The sequence below is a fragment of the Myotis yumanensis genome, unplaced genomic scaffold (genome assembly GCF_028538775.1).
Source record: "Myotis yumanensis isolate MYYU_CA2020_CCGP unplaced genomic scaffold, mMyoYum1.0.hap1 SCAF_17, whole genome shotgun sequence".
NCBI classification, from domain to species: Eukaryota; Metazoa; Chordata; class Mammalia; order Chiroptera; family Vespertilionidae; genus Myotis; species Myotis yumanensis.
This window is the reverse complement of record NW_027223768.1, coordinates 13,824,245-13,841,611: the sequence shown is the minus strand read 5'-3', so window position 1 is coordinate 13,841,611 and position 17,367 is coordinate 13,824,245. Positions and strand designations below refer to the sequence as shown.

General features: G+C 40.5%; 1 protein-coding gene and 1 long non-coding RNA gene across 11 annotated transcripts in view; one reads left to right on the top strand and one right to left on the bottom strand.

Annotated features, from left to right (window-relative positions):
* OTUD7B (OTU deubiquitinase 7B) overlaps positions 1 to 17,367 on the bottom strand; it is a 59,018-nt gene that overhangs the window by 12,430 nt on the left and 29,221 nt on the right. For all 10 annotated transcript variants that reach the window (XM_070396215.1, XM_070396222.1, XM_070396217.1 and 7 more), the window contains 6 exons: positions 14,316 to 14,465; positions 9,647 to 9,835; positions 6,664 to 6,888; positions 4,324 to 4,425; positions 3,525 to 3,652; positions 191 to 303 (listed from right to left, as the gene is read on the bottom strand). In XM_070396215.1, coding sequence (XP_070252316.1) covers positions 191 to 303; positions 3,525 to 3,652; positions 4,324 to 4,425; positions 6,664 to 6,888; positions 9,647 to 9,835; positions 14,316 to 14,400 — 842 coding nt within the window. In that variant the 5' untranslated portion in view covers positions 14,401 to 14,465. The remainder of the gene's footprint in view (positions 1 to 190; positions 304 to 3,524; positions 3,653 to 4,323; positions 4,426 to 6,663; positions 6,889 to 9,646; positions 9,836 to 14,315; positions 14,466 to 17,367) is intronic.
* Positions 1 to 17,367, top strand: part of LOC138995637 (uncharacterized) — a 41,258-nt gene that overhangs the window by 23,496 nt on the left and 395 nt on the right. The window lies entirely within an intron of this gene.

Below are 17,367 nucleotides of genomic sequence, written 5' to 3'. Positions count from 1 at the left end.
CCTCATCTATCATTCTGCACCACATACTCTAGATTTAGGCAATACTGAACTACTTAAAGTTCCTAGAACATACCACACTGTTATACAGTCCTGCCATGGCTCCTCTCTTTTCTCCTAACATCCTCTTAGCACGGAGCTCTTTGGACTCTGAGGACTCAGTTAAGATTACTTCCTGTGCCCCCATACTTACCCACTACAGTTGGCTCCATTTGTACCTAGATGCATCCGGGGTTCACTTGAGGCAAGCTTGATCAGCTCATTCCATTCTTTCTGCCATTCATCCTCTGTGTATACCAGCCCTGACTGTGAAAGACAGGCAGGGGATGTCAAGCAATTAGAGGCTAGGTTCAAGAGGCAATATTCTCCTAGCACTTGGCTTATAATTTACTATAAAGTCAAATCTATTCTCCCTTTTAAAACCAATATCCACGAAAGAATAGGCTATGATCTCTCTCACATTTCTTTTTCTTCCATTTTCCCCAACCCATTGCAATCTAGCTTCTGTTTCTGCCCTCCAGCTATGCCTTTCACCCCCACATACCACTTCACCTAACCAACACTGGGCAAAGGACAGTATCCTCCTAATTGCCAAATTCAGTGGACTCATTGGTTCTCATCTTTCTTAGCTTTCGTGTAGCATTTGATATCCTCTTTAAACTCCCTTCTCCTTTAGCTTCCACAACATTACTTTCTCCTACCTCTGTGAACTCTGCTACCCCAGAAATACTGTTGTGTATTAATGATTTTAGCCTTGGTTACTTCTAGGTGAAGTAACAGTCTATTGTATTTGGCTTACATTAGTATTAAAATGTTTAAGCTCAAACTGACAGTAAAAAGAAACACAATGGAGCCTGACTGGTGTGGCGCAGTGGTTGGGCCGGGTCAACCTATGAACCAGGAAGTCACAGTTGAATTCTTGGTCAGGGCATATGCCCGGATTGTGGGCTCAGTCCCCAGTAGGGGCATGCAGGAGGCAGCCAATCAGTGATTCTCATCAATGTTTCTATCTCCTTCCCTCTCCCTTCCTCTCTAAAATTAATAAAAATATATTTAAATAAAAAAAGAAACATGAGGGGCACCAGGAACAAATTTAACAGGAATTAAAGAGCCATTGTGAGCACATTCTACTTTAATTTAAAAAATGACAAAGCTATTTTCAGTTTATAAAATGCTATGAGAAATGTTTCCAATAAAAATAAGAACAATACACAGGTTATATATGGGGCGCTCTGGTCACTCTGATATATGGTCAGGAGGATCTGTCTCTCTTCTTTCACCTATTTCTCCTTGCTGTTCTTATACACACAGCCTCTAGGTGGCGCACCCTTCTAGCCTGAAAATGTTCTTACTGGGTTTTACCACCAAATTCAACACAAAAGGAGGTCTGGGAAATCAAAACCATTTTAGTTTGTTTTGTATTTGGTACTGGTTAGTAGAAGCTCCCTAGTCCATCACCACTCTCCCCCCATTCCCACTCCCATGGTCTGAGTGATCTGAGCTAAAACAATTACGTAGGCCATATTTCTAATATGGAACTTTCAATGTGCCCAGCAAAAGGAGTAAAAAGATTGCTCCTTTGATAGCTACTATTCTCTATGCATGTATTTTCACTGGAGACTTTGAGAGGGAATAGGTGTTGCTGCGTCTCCTCAGTAAATACCATCATAATCTAACCCCGCCTTTAAAATAATAACTATAGTCTGGCCGGGTAGCTGGATTGGTTGAGCATCGCCTGGATACACCAAGCCTGTGGGTTTGATCCCTAGTCAAGGCACATACAAGAATCAACTAATGAATGCATAAATAAGTGGAACAACAAATCAATGTATTCTCTCTCTAAAAAAAAGTTATTTTTTTAAAAATCAATAAATAAGTAACAGTTATAGCTTAAAAGCTGGAATTGGACACACCTATTCTCTGACTATTGCTGTCACTTCTACTTAATAACCAGCATACTCTGGTTTGGCCTTATTTCTGGAGTGGTCAAATCTAAGGTTCAGGTTCAGGTATGGTGCAAAGAAGGCAAACTCTGGACTGGCTCTAGTTCAGGCAACAGAAGGTCTCCACAAGGTCCAGTTCAGCTCACCAGGGAGCCATGGGGCTTGGTGGTGTAAAGAACTTGTCATGTACTTGGCTTTGCCCTGTGCATTTATTTCCCTCAGGAATCTTCTGGGGCAGATTGCTGATCAAAGACAGGATTGTGATCTTAACATCATCCTAAGTTTAACAATGGGTTCTTTGTTTTTGAGAAAGAAACAGAACACATTCTACTTATGTATTTTAAATCTTCAGGACATAAAATTCTAATGACTAAAACAAAACAAAAATCTCTTGGTTCTATATATGGCCAGTTATGATTGAACAATAAAAGGAGAAAAGAAAGAAGATGAGTTTCTGAAGAATTAATATTCCCACATTAATTCCAGAAACACCCAGCCATATACATGGCAAAAATCAGATATACCTCAAAGAGCAGGAGATAAACATAGAAGGCAGAACCAGCGGAAAAGGAAATCTATTGTCTTTATATAATGTTAATGTCAGTATTAAAGTTAAGGGGAGGGGTGGGTAAGCTTTTTCTATCAAGAGCCAGATAGTAAATCTTTTAGTCCTTGTGGGCCATACCCAACTACTCTATTCTGCTGCTATAGCAGGAAAGCACTTACATAAATATACATATGTAAATTAATGGGTGGGGCTGTATTCCAATAAAACTTTTTTTTTAATCAGTTGGTGGTATTTGGCTCACAGGCCATAGTTTGCCCAACCTCTGTTATGGAGATGGAAAGTACAAAAAGTCCATTATTCCTTTCTTATATAAAAGCAGCTTCAACACTTGCTAAATCCCTGAGAAATACCACTCAAACTCAATTTAACAGGTATGCTTTAAAAATTTTTTAAAAAATATATTTATTGATCTTTTACAGAGAGGAAGGGAGAGGGATAGAGAGTTAGAAACGTCGATGAGAGAGAAGCATCGATCAGCTGCCTCCTGCACACCCCTTACTGGGGATGAGCCTGCAACCAAGGTACATGCCCTTGACTGGAATTGAACCTGGGACCCTTCAGTACCCAGGCCGACGCTATGTACAGTGAGACAAAGCAGCTAGGGCTAAATACACTAAGTATTTGAAAAAATAAATGGTATACATGGCCAAAAATATTTTTAAGCATTTATATATCTACACGGATTGAAAACACAAGTCCTTAAAAATTAGTCTGGTCACGTTATAAACAATACTAGTAAAATCGAAACAATACAAAAATCCTATGGACTTGTCATTTTGCAAAAGATTGCCACTGAAGACTTATAAGCACCTGTCAGGTGAAAAGCAGAGTTAAATACCTCCTCTGTAAAGTCTCAGCTTCCCCATACTAGTACTTATGACACCCTATGGTGTTATCTGCATTTTCTACAATTACAGGAGCACCTAAGCACCAGGAGACACTTCCCACTGGTAGGCACTGCACATTTCCTCTGTGTAACCTTGGGAAACAAGGTGCTCCCACCCCAGCTCTCTCACCTCTTTATTCTGCTGTGTTTGCTGCCACCTCCAGCGTCGTTTCAATGCTTCCTTCTCAGCTCCCTTTTCCATCAGTGCATACAAGGCTTTCCGCAGCATCAAGTCCCGATCGTGGAAACCCCACATCCCTGTTGCAAGAAAACATAACAGTAAGACACCTTACAGTGATTCAACTCTGCTTATTAATTATGATACACAGACACTGGCATGAAGGAAATGAGGCTGAAGTCCAAGTTCAATGAAACCCTTCTGGGATTTAGGGGAAAGGCACTTAATCAAGAAAGAAAAGATGTTCCTATTCTCTATTTTTGAGGACGTGAAAGTGAGGTATATACCACACCCTACAAACTCTTGACAGAAAGAACTTACTCCTGATGCAAGCCTAATAAACAGGTAGCAACAGAGAAAACTGGCACATGACAATCAGCATCAAAGCTTGAGGGATGGTCGGAAAATGGGGACTTTTTTTTAAAAGCTAAGGCAGATAATATATTGAATTATAAATAGCCTGTATAATTTAAAGTTGATGAAAACATATTTTTTATTTACCAAAGAATAAATATTAAGTAGAATTATATACACACACATAGAGCTATATATTGCTTGCTTCTGCTGCTCATTACTTCTGAGGGTCAACTTCTTGTGGGACACACACACACACACACACACACACACACACCCTTGCTCTGAACCATCACTTCTGTCTATGATCACCATTGGCTGAAGCAAGTCCTACACATAACATTTAACTCTACTGATTCCTTCTACGGGGGAACAGAGGGCCACTTTCAAGACTCACCAAGAGAGGCTGCATGTAGAAGGCAGTTTCCATCTCCAGTAGTTGCCAAAGGAAGCAGCCTCTGACAGGTGGGGTCTACACTCACCCACCAGTTCAAACGCCCTAAAGAAAAAGGAAGAAAAGAAGAGCAAATTACCCATAAAGCCCTTCCCACTTCCCAATTTTTAAAAGACTCCAAATTTGCTTCCTGTAGGAAACCTACCAGATAAAATCATCATGCTATTTTTTTTAAAATATATTTTATTGATTTTTCACAGAGAAGAAGGGAGAGGAATAGAGAGTTAGAAACATCGATGAGAGAGATCGATCAGCTGCCTCCTGCACGCCCCCTACTGGGGATGTGCTCGCAACCAAGGTACATGCCCTTGACCGGGAATCGAACCTGGGACCTTTCAGTCCGCAGGCCGACGCTCTATCCACTGAGCCAAACCGGTTCGGCTAAAATCATCATGCTATTAAAGATATCTTCTTCACTTACATTTAATTGATCAGAATTGATCAGAACCTACTGAGCACAACTGGTTAGATCAGTGGTTCTTTTTTTTTTTTTTTAATCCTCACACAAGAATATATTTTTATTGATTTCGAGAGAGAGGAAAGGGGAGAGAGAGAGAAACATCAATGTGAAAGAGAAGCACTGATCAGTTGCCTCCTATGTGCACTCTGACCAGGAATCAAACCTGCAAACTAGGAATATGCTCTGACTGGAAATTGAACTTTCAACTTTTTGGTGTATGGGATGATGCTCCAACCATGGCAATCAATGGTACTTAAGTGGGGACAATTTTGTCCCTCAGGAGACATAGAAAATGCCTGGAAATATGTCTGTCTGTCACAAATAGTAGGGAAATCCTACTGGCATCTAGTGGGTAGAGGCCAGGGAGACTGCTAAACACAACATAATGTGCAAGGCAGCTCATACAAGAAAAATTATATGGTCCTAAATGTCAACAGTGCTAAGATGGGTTAGATGATGAGGTCAAGGTCATACATTGAAATCTGTACTGGCTACTTGGTCTGATTCCTTCATTCCAGTCAGGAGATTAGTAAGTATTATAGCAACAGAGCTCAGCACAAATCCACCATCAGTAAAAGAAAAACAACCCCCAAGCATGTGTTCAAAGTGTCATACAAGTATCATGTGCATATATGACAGTCAGCATGTATATGGTGTTACTCTAAAGACATGAACAGTAAGACAAAGTACATAAAACATCCAAGAAGATGATTCTCGGTTCTATAGAGTCACCCCACAATTGCCAATCCATTTTTTATGAGGAAACTATTTTATGAATGATGCTTAAAAGTTCTTTTGAGCCCTGGCTGGTGTGGCTCAGTTAGTTGGAGCATCACCCATACACCAAAAGGTCGAGGTTCAATTCCTGCTTAGGACACATACCCAGGTTTTGGGTTCGATCCCTGGTTGGGACACATGTGGGGTGGGCAACCGATCGATGTTTCTCTTTCTCTCTCTCTCCTTCCTTCCTCTTTTTCTAAAATCAATAAAAGCATGTCCTCAGATGAGGAAATTTTTAAAAATATTTTTTAAGCTTTCTTGAATTAAAGAGTCTACAGAAAGAAAAACCGGCCTATAATCTCACTAGATAAGTTGCTAACTTTAAAAGTCTATAATAATAAAAGCATAATATGCTAATTAGACCGGACAGCCGGGTGACCTTCTGGACAAAGCCGGATCTGCAAGGGCCAAGCCCCTTGCACGAATTTCATGCATCAGGCCTCTAGTATATATGTGTACATATAAATCAATTCACATGGTTAGTATAGAAGGGTACAAAATGAAAAAGAAAAACTTCTTTTCCATGCCCCTATCCCTTACCCCCCCAGTCCTTCCATGGGAGCTTTTTTAATACCTGAGTAGCTTTCCCAGAACTCCCAGATATGCAACCCCATCATATTAACTAATTTTAACAGTAATTTAAGACAAACACTATTGTAAAGGTAAATAAGTCATTTGGGAAAAGTTTATATAAATAAATGTGGCTTTCAGATTTATCACCACTGTACACTGTCTACAGCACTGGTCCTTTCCATTCACAAGGTGTTTCAGAGCCAATTATAATTCATTTGTATTTTTTTTCATGTACTGATTTTTAGGTATTGATTCCTAGGCCTTTTAGAGAAAAGTGTCTAATTTGTGTCCTTACTTTAACCTGAAGAAACACCTAACTTAATACAAGTTTATCTGACTAACTGCTGACTTTGACTGTAATCAGATCATATACTTAGACTGGAAGGTACTGGTCAAGCCCTGCCCCGCCCAGGGGCTGCCTGTAGGTAGGGAGCAGAGGGAAGAGCATGGAAAAGGAAGCACTCACTGACCTGCCTGTTCCAAGGCAACCAGCATGGACTGTTCAATGAGGTCTCTCTCTATGAAGCTGCGGAAGTCTTCATTGTACACAGTGAGATCTGGAAGCTGGAAGGCACAGATGGGCATTTCCAGGGGGTGCTCACTGCTCCCCCCACCCCCACCATTGGAGACATGGGACCGGGCCAGGGAAACAATGCTGGAGCTGGCGTGGGAGATGCCCCTAGACAGGCGTTTTTCTGCAATGAGAAATGGAGTCACCTTAGAATATACACAGCTCACTCAGAGAACTTTCCACTCTGGGAAAAACTGTGAGTTTCAATGGTTACCAAATACCACAACTCTCTTCTCAAGCCAAATACAATTGGAGAAATACAGAAAGTGGTATTGTTGTGTACACATATTAGCACCAAATATACATTCCTCTTGTACCCTTTTGGGAATTTGCCTGACCTTCCTCTCCCTATGACTGTCTTTTTCCACTTTTATTTCCCAACATTCATTTGTTCTGTGGGAGAAAGAGGGAATAAGGAAAATGGGGTTGCATTTGGTTAGATTGACTCAAACAATCTCTCGGATAATTTTGAGGGTCTTCGAGAACATAGAAAATTAATGAAAAATCTTACATATTCAAGAACTTCCTTACCTATCATTAATAACATTTATTTACATTATTTACTACAACTTTTCTTGATATTAAACTTATCAGAAATTTATAGGTACAGTCAATTCTAACTTGACATGCTCAGATTTGAGCAGTGCCTCAAATTATTTCATTTATTTTGAATACATGGCACTTACAATTCCCCAGCAGATATCCCATTGTGATCATAATTTGGTCAGTGTAGTATTACAATTTATTTGCATGGCTCAAGTTATATAAAGATTATCAAAAGAACTAAAAAATGTGTTGGGTAGCAATTCTTAACCCATATTTGCCAGAGATGATGTACAAAGTAAGTCAAGACTTATCTAAAAATTACTTTATAGTGATTTATTTTTTAAACTCTTTTTTAGGTACTTAAAAAGTACAACAGCCCCATGATAAAAAATAAAAATACCATCAAAAGGTACAAAGTGTTACAAAGAAATCTTCCTCTCTTTAAAATTCCTGATCCCTTTCCCCAGAGGCAACCTTTCATATAGCCTTCTAGGATTTTGTATGCACACATGTATCTTTTAAAATCATTTAAAAAACCTACACAGGAGCATACTATATAGTGCATCTTACCTTTCTCAATAGACATTAGAGATTTTTTCCAAAGCAGCACATCAAGTTCCACCTAATTCTTTCTAACAGCTGCACAATAGTCCATAATATGGATGATTACAATTTATTTAACCACCCCTCTATTAATGGATATTAAAAGTTGTTTTCAAGCTTTAACTTTCAAGCTTTACACTAAACTAGACATCCGGTGCACAAAATACGTGCACTCGGGGCAGGGGGGGTGGGAGGGAAGGGAGTTCCTCAGCCAAGATTGCGAGAGGGTGCAGGCCTGGCCGAGGGACCCCACCAATGCCCGATTGGGGCCAGGGACGGACGTGGAAGGTTGGCCAGCTGGGGAGGGCTCCAGGGCGTGTCCAGCCCATCTCGCTCGGTCCCGACTGGCCAGACCCCAGCAGCAGGCTAACCTACCAGTTGGAGCGTCTGCCCCCTGGTGGCACATCATAGCAACTGGTCGACCAGTCGACTGTCTGCCCCCTGGTGGTCAGTGCAAGTCATAGCGAGCAGTTGAGCAGCCTTATCATATCATTAGCATATTATGCTTGATTGGTTGAATGGCCGGCCAGATGACCGGACACTTAGCATATTAGGCTTTTATTATATAGGGTATGTGTAGGTGTCTATTTGTGTATGTATTTATTTATTTAAAGAAGATACATATCTACATATACACACACAGAGAGAGACGTGTATATAAACATCTATATATATAAAAGCCTAAGCAACCATTAGGACCAAATGACAGGAACGACTAGACAACCTGTCAGTAGCTATGATGCGCAATGACCCAGACCTTGCTGCTGGGGCCCTGACAGCCCCGAATCTGGTTCACCAGCACCCTAGACCCAGACAGGAGGGAGGAGGGAACCTGATTCCTCGTGGAATCGGCCGTTGATTAGTTGCTGCTGGGGCCAACCTCCTGTGGTCCCTCCCTGCAGAAGCTGGCCTCCCCCGATTGGCCCCGATGGCAGGCCAGGCCGAGGGACCCCACCCATGCACGAATTCATGCACCGGGCCTCTTGTCTATATAATAAAAGTGACCATTACGGTGGAACTACCAGAATGACCGGTCGCTATGACACCCACTGACTAACAGGGGGCAGATGCTCAATGCAGGAGCTGCCCCCTGATGGTCAGTGCGCTCCCACAGCTGGGGCGTCGCTCAGCCAGAAGCTGGGCTCACAGCTGGCAAGTGCAGCAGCAATGGCAGGAGCCTCTCCTGCCTCTGCGGCAAGCCAAGTGGTAAGGAGCAAGCAGGCAGGTGGTTAGGAGCAAGGGGTCCTGGATTGCGAGAGGGCGCAGGCCGGGCTGAGGGACTTCCCCCACCCCTGCACAAATTTTGTGCATTGGGCCTCTAGTATATGATCAATTCATAGAAATGAAATTGCTCAGTCAGCATGTATATGCATTTTTAAGTTTTGGTAGATACTGACAATATTAACAGAATGGCCTCCAAAGAAGTATCTGGTAGTGACCCATTGAATTCTATTTTTATGTAAACCTTATCTCAACAATTAGATTGTATCCTCCTTCCTCTATTTTTTCACAGTATCTAAAGAAAACCTTTATACAGGATAACATTCAAGATGCAGAGTGGCAGTAAGCAGCTCCAGCACCTGGACAGATTGAGGCCACCTCTGACCAGTTTGGCTAGGGACAAGGGGGAGGAATGGAAACATCTCCAAAGGATCACTGAACTCTGACTCCATTTGGCAGTTCCCCCCTTTCCTTCCCACTCCATATGAAATATCCCTCAGTTACTCCATTACCTTGAACGATGTCATCCTGCCGCTGTAGAGTAGGTCGGGGAGGGCGAGTACACTCTCTATCAGAAAACCCTTTCTCAGGGTTCCTGGAGGCACCACTCCCTTCACTAAAGGATTGGGGCAGGATCCCAGCATGGACCTGACGTAACTGTTCAAAATCACTGAGGGCGGCACTCACATCCCAATTCTTTCCTGTCAGGACACAAAGCAAAAAATGAATTGGGCACGTAGAGTATAGGAAAACTGAGGAAAGACACTAAGTGATCACTCTTATCATCCTATCAAAACTAGCAAGCATAGCCGAAACCGGTTTGGCTCAGTGGATAGAGCGTCGGCCTGCGGACTGAAGGGTCCCAGGTTCGATTCCGGTCAAGGGCATGTACCTGGGTTGCGGGCACATCCCCAGTGGAGATGTGCAGGAGGCAGCTGATCGATGTTTCTCTCTCATCGATGTTTCTGGCTCTCTATCTCTCTCCCTTCCTCTCTGTAAAAAATCAATAAAATATATTTTTAAAAAAACAAAAAAAAAAAACTAGCAAGCATATACTCATGCACACTTCAATCATTCTTTCCTTACCCTGCTTTAATTTTCTTCATAACACTTCTATCTGAAATATCACAATTTATTTACTTATTGTCTATTTCCTAACTAAGCTCCACGAGCACAGAAATTGTCTCTCTGTACTGAAAGGGCCCTTAGAGACCCAGTAACCTCATTTTACATATAAAGGATATGACACCTAAAAAATAGAGAGATTTAGCCACAGTCACAGCTAGTTTGCACTTGGGCCTAGCAGGAAGCAAGTCCAGGTCTCCTAATTATGTGATCCAGAGAGTTCTTAACCCAGATGTCCTTTAGGGTGTCCTAAGCTGTATGAAATTGTATGCTAAGTTATAGGTATGTGCATTTTTCTAAAGAAAGAGCTACTGGCTGTTACCAGATTATCAAAGGGAATTAACCCACCCCAATTTTGTTTTTTAATATATTTTATTGATTTTTTACAGAGAGGAAGGGAGAGAGATAGTTAGAAACATCGATGGGAGAGAAACATCGATCAGCTGCCTCCTGCACATCTCCTACTGGGGATGTGCCCGCAACCCAGGTACATGCCCTTGACTGGAATCAAACCTGGGACCCTTTCAGTCTGCAGGCCGATGCTCTATCCACTGAGCCAAACCAGTTTCGGCAACCCACCCAAATTTAAGAATCACTGCTCTACTGAAGACCCTAGAAGACAGATTTGTCATAATGAATTTTTCTGTTGCTTTCTCCAGTTAAATTATTCAGTAAATAGCATATTGCGTAATTGTTCACACTTCCTTCTGTTCTATTACATCTGCTACCACCTTCATTCAGTTCCTATCACCTAGTGTCCCACCTCCAATCCACGCTAAAGAATTTCATGAGATTATTCTTTCTAAAGTACAGTTCTAATCACTTCAATTTCATAATCAAAATCTTTTACCATTGTCTATGGGATAAGCCTAGGATCTTTTGTGTGACATTCAAGGCTTCCTATGACCTGGTCTATTTATCTAGCCTTTTTTCTGTACTTCAATTTTCCTGGCTATGAAAGTGGAGATTATATCATATTGGGTTGTTATGAAGATTAAGTTAATCGAAAGCACTTAAAACAGTGCTTGATACACAGAAAGCACTATATATACATTTAATGCTGTACTATCATATTTCTTGTTTTATTACAAGTATCCAGTTAAGCCATATTGATCATCTACATCTGCTGAATTATTTCTGTACCATTATATTCACTATTTGGTCCAACTAGCTCTGCTCACTCTGTTTCAGTCTTACTGGCCTCTTCGCCATTCCTAGAACATGCTAAAGACTGCTCCCACCTAGGGCCTTTCCACTATTTCCACTGCTCTTTCCCCAATATATCCTACACAGACATCTCCTCAGGTATTTGCCCAAATTTCACATTCTTTTTTTTTTTTTTTTAATATATATTTTATTGATTTTTTACAGAGAGGAAGGGAGAGAGATAGAGAGCCAGAAACATCGATGAGAGAGAAACATCGATCAGCTGCCTCCTGCACATCTCCTACTGGGGATGTGCCCGCAACCCAGGCACATGCCCTCGACCGGAATCGAACCTGGGACCTTTCAGTCCGCAGGTCGACGCTCTATCCACTGAGCCAAACCGGTTTTGGCAAATTTCACATTCTTAATAAGGCCTACCCTGACTATCCAATTAAAAATCACAACCTCATCATTCTTCTGTTTTCTGTAACACCTTATAAAAACTTTGACATTTACTTGGTTATGTTTACTGACTATCTTTCCCACTGTAAGGGCAGACATTTCTGTTTGTTTTGTTCAAGTATCTAGAACCTCGCACACAGCAGGTACTCAATATTTTTTGGAAAATGAAGGACTTTTGTCCTAATGAATGACCTCTGTCTTGAGCACTGGACCCTAAATTTCCAACTGTCTGCTAAACTCCTTAAAATCAGGTCCTCCTAAACAATCAACATGTCCAAACTGAATGTTTATCATCTTCCCTCCCAAAACCTCTATATTCCCTATATTAGTAATGGCATCACAATCCCTCCAGGCCAGAAACTTCAGTCACCTTCAGCTCTTCACTACTCCTCACATCCCATTCCTCCTCTTCCATCACTAGTCAATCCGCATGGTTTTTTGTACCCCCAAAACATCTCTCAATTCCATCCTTTCTTGATCATTTCTATTGTCACTGTCCTAATTCAAGTCCTCGTAACCTTCACCTGGTCTTTGCATGCACAGAGACGAATATATAGCTTTTAAAATCATTTTGGGAGGGGCTCTTTAGTCTCTACTCCTAATCTCTCCCCTCTCTAATTCATTCTTTATATTACAATCTGAGTTAACTTTTTAAAAAATATATATCTTTTTATCGATTTCAGAGAGGAAAGGAGAGGGAAAGAGAGATAGAAACATCCATGATAAAAGAGAATCACTGATCGGCTGCCTCCTGCACACCCCTCACTGGGGATCAAGCCCGCAAGCCAGGCATGTGCCCTTGACCAGAATTAAACCCAGGACCCTTCAGTCTGCAGGCCAACGCTCTATCCACTGAGCCAAACCAGCTAGGGCCTTAGTTAACTTTTAAAGAAAAAAGTACGAGACAGAAAGAAAGATAGAGACAGAGAGAAAATGACCTCAAGTCCTTTGATTCCCCTTCTAAATTGTATCTTAAATCCATCCACTTCTCACTCTACTGCTACCACTCTAGTTCAAGTCACCATCATCTCTCACCTAAACTATGGAAATATTCTTAACTGATTTTACCGCTTCTTCTCTGGCCACCTTCCAATCCGTTCTATATCCTTTAACCAGTACATTGTTAAAAACTCAAATCCAATCATGTCACTCCCGTTTTAAAATCCTTCACCAGCTTCCCACTGAAAAAAGAGTGAAATTTAAACTCTTTACCTACAAAGGCCCCCCCACTTTCTATTTCCTGTCTATCTAATGAGCTCCCCACCTCTTGCTCCAGTCTTCCTACCTCACTCAATATTAGTTTTTCCAATGTGCCAAGCTCTATTTCACCTTAGGATCCTTGTATAATCTATTTCTTCTGCATAAGACTCTCAGCTACATTTCTTTGTCTTGCTACTCCTACACATCCTTCTGGGTTCAGCTCAAATGTCACTTCCTCAGGAAGGCCATTCTGCACTCTTTTATTTTGGTTTCTTTCTTACACTTTCATAGCATTTCTTACATTTCATAACATGAGTGTATGTGCACATGGGTATGGATGTGTGTATTTGTGTGTGTGTGCGTGTGTGTGTGTGTGTGTGTGTGTGTGTGAGACAGAGAGAGAGAGAGAGAGAGAGAGAGAACATGCAAGCATTAATTTGTAATATAATTGTTAAGAGCCAGACTCTGAAACCAGATTGCCTAGATTTAAGTCCTACTTAACCTCTCTGAACCTCAGTTTTAAAATTGTAACACTGGGAATTTAAATCCTGATTTTCTACTTCCAAACTAAGGCTCTACTCACAGGCAGCTAAGCAAATATCAAACAGTCACACCTTTCTAAGGGCTGACAATTTAAAAAATTACCCTTGTATACTAAAAACTTGCCCCTTCCACCAAAGGCTTATGTATTTGCATCACCATATATTGTCATCATCAAAAAAGCACCTTTAATAATGATTCCAAACAAAGAATCCCACAAGGCATGATTCCAAGCCTTAATGACCTTAATAAATATAGAATATTCATACTTATATATATATACAGATGTAAGTAAATAAAAACAGCAAAATGAAAATATTAAATTAATTCACTCTACATAGAATTACCCATACAAAATTGGAAAGGACAGAAACAAAACCATGGATGATACCAAATATGAAAACCCATGTGATTTATATGTAAAGAAGTCTTAAAGATCTAGAGTTATTCTTTTAGTGAACTAATATAAAATTTTACTTGCATTACCTGAACATAAATTGGCAGTGGCGAAAGGTACCCTAAAAATATTCAAGGTGAAAGGAGGAGCTTGCATTTTAAAATATGGTGGGTTATACACAGAGTAGATTATTAGAAGTAACTTAAATGTAAAGTCTACCATACATAAAATGTCCTCCCAATCACCTTAAATGTTTCAAATCATCCTGTCACATTTTACTTTCTTCTCATTCTCCCCCAATGACCTCTTACCTTCCAGGAGATCTCGGGCCAGCCCTGGCTCGGCTCCTGTGGAACGAACAAAATCTGACAGGACAGCATCCATGTCCAGGGTCATGTGATCATTAAGTACTGTCAGGCAATGGATGTAGAGAGGTCATAGATCAAAATTCAAGCCTCCACCTGAGGAAGAAATAAACACTTAAGGCTCAAATTACACTGGAATGGGATGAGCATAGCCCAATTTCAGCAGCTTCCTAACCAAATGGGGAAATGAACTATCCTAGCTTATTTATTTCAATTGAATTTATTATGAAGAGTAACACTCAGTTTCCTAATTCCTTATTAATATTAATTTCTTAACTACATTAACCACAAAACCGTAATACCACACCGAATAATGCTTTCCCCCCACTTTCTAGAGAATTACATTTCTACCTATCAGTTTGCTTATGCAAGGGAGCAGCAGACTACCACCCTGAAGAACTTCCCATCTGCATTCTTCTCTAACATAGCACCTTGTTTATTTCCTTCCTGGCACTTGATATACTCGGAAATAATTTTAATCAGTTGCTATCTAGCCTTCTCCTCTACTATGTAAGTTTCTTAAAAGCAAGGAGCTTGTGTGTGCTGTTGACTGTGTCCCCAGCATGTATCACCTGGCACTTGGCACGGTGCTTGGCATACATGCCCTCGGTAAATATTTGCTGAATGAATGATTGAAGGAATGAATGAATGAATGAATACTATACACTAAATAACTTCACAGTTGACCACTCTTCTAATGCCAGCCGAGGAAATGGGAGAAACAAACTGATAGCTAGAACTACTCAAAATAAAACCATAAGTTATTACACAGAGTGGAGATCACAACGGTTCATAACGAAAGTCAATCCTTGTCTACTAACTCCACCCAGGACAAATGATTGCCAAATAAGTTCACCTGAAAAAGATCTCTTCTTTCAGACTTGACTTTGGCAGAAACTGTGTCCCTGACTGACAGCCTGGCACCAATCCACATTCCTCTGAAGTTAGTAGTCCCAGCTGAGGAAGCAATAATGGATTGAAGGACAATCTCTAACTAAATTCTACCATATCAAACAGGTTGTTTACAATTCTCTGTAGAAGAAAACTTGTTCATGAAGTCATCAGGTACACACCTGCCCTACCACACTCACCAATCTGCCTTTTGGGGAAGGCAAAAGTAGAATTCTATAAGGTAACAGTGTCTGTCTCTTCAGAAACATGTAAGATACTTTTATCTTCATACCACCCTTGACCCCAGGTCATAGCTTGTTTAGTGTTGTGATCAGATCTTGATTTTCTGCATTCCTTAGAAATATTAAGGCAATCATTTGGGGGTTATAAGCCCAGTAGAGATCACTAACTTGATAACAATGAATTTTTATATGAGAGAGATAGCAAAATAGAAATTATTCTCTCTTGTACTGTTCCAGCAGTACAAGAGATCTACGAGTGACGGGACATGTTTTATTCATATTTATAGCCCCAACATCTAACATACATCTACAATATCGTAAGCAGTAAATGCCTGATGAATAAATGATTACGTGAACCTCCACATTAGCTACCACCGAACTAATCTATTTGAGTCTTAACTTAGCAGATCAGAAATTCTAGGGTACTTCGTATCACTCCTCTATTTCTAAGGGCCTTTCCAGTCCAACTCTTGAAGTTTTAGACACTCTCCTTTCTAAAGAGACATCAGCTCTACTGTCACTACTTCCACCATCTTCATATCATACGATTTTTGCCTACACCTGTATTAGCTGGCTGACTTTTGTTAAATTATGTACAGGGTTTTAGTTGCCTCTTCTATATCCTAGACTTGGAGTCAATGACTTCTAAAATCCTTTCCAGATTAAAAAAATAAATTAAAAAAAGAACTTCAGTTCACTACAGCCTCATAAACTATGATACTCATATTCTCTTTTGGTCTATGTATTATCAATGTCTAATTTACTTCCATTTCAATATCACAGTTGTCAGAAAAGGCTACAAATACATAAAAAAACTTTTGCCTAAGATATCTCAAATTCAGAATGTATAAAATATATACATTCCTTATACTCAATACTTGAATTAAATTCCTTCAGAATTCATAGATGAATGAGTGGCTTTTCCCTCCCCTAATACAGATAAGAATTCCTTCTCTGGGTCCATTTCAGTCACTGTCTTAGGTCACAGGAGATGATAGCAGCCCAGATAACTGAAATGCATCAATAATCCAAAACGAAGAGCATGCTTGAAAATGAATTTCAATCTTCTAAAAAAAACAAACAAACATGCAAAGAAACTTAGTAAAGCCACTTTAATAACCTCCTGAAAAAATGTGGGAAATACACAATAAACACACAAGTAGGAATCAGCAAAAAAGTGCTCAGTAAGAGTTGATTAAGCCACAGGCAGATGGGCAATTTCCCAGCCAGACACAGGCTTCTGAGTGAGAGAAGCCAATGAAAACTATCAATGTCAAAGCATCATAGATCTTGACTTGCTAAAAATCTCAAAGCACGAAACCATACTTCTTGGCAGCACATTCTTATATTTGATATCTCCAGGTGCATGCCAGGAACTCCACCCTAACCCCACCCAACAGGTGAGGACAGCAGCTTTTGTTAACATCACGACCAACACCTGGCTTGAGCTTCTCAAATTCCAAATGGGAATATCCAAGGCAATGACTGAGACTCAATCTTTGGCACTGTCTCAGAACACAGGAAGGAAACGAAGCAAACGAGCCTGGCTTTCAAACCTTCAAAAGCAGCAGAAGCAGCACTCAAATAGTTGTTGACTGAATGGTATTTAGACAAATCTCAAATGGAGTCAAAATCCTCCAATCTTCCAATTGGAAGAGACTTCAGCAATTATTTAATCCACAGTCAGCCCCCATGCAAGAAGCCTTCTATTATATCTGATAAATCAATCATCCAGTCTCCACCTGAATACAAGCTTTGATAGAGAACTCATCCTTTGCCAGGATGTCCATTTTATTGTTAGACAGCTCTAATTGTTAGGAAATACTTTTCTAAACTTAAATCACCAGCCCTCTCCCACCTATACC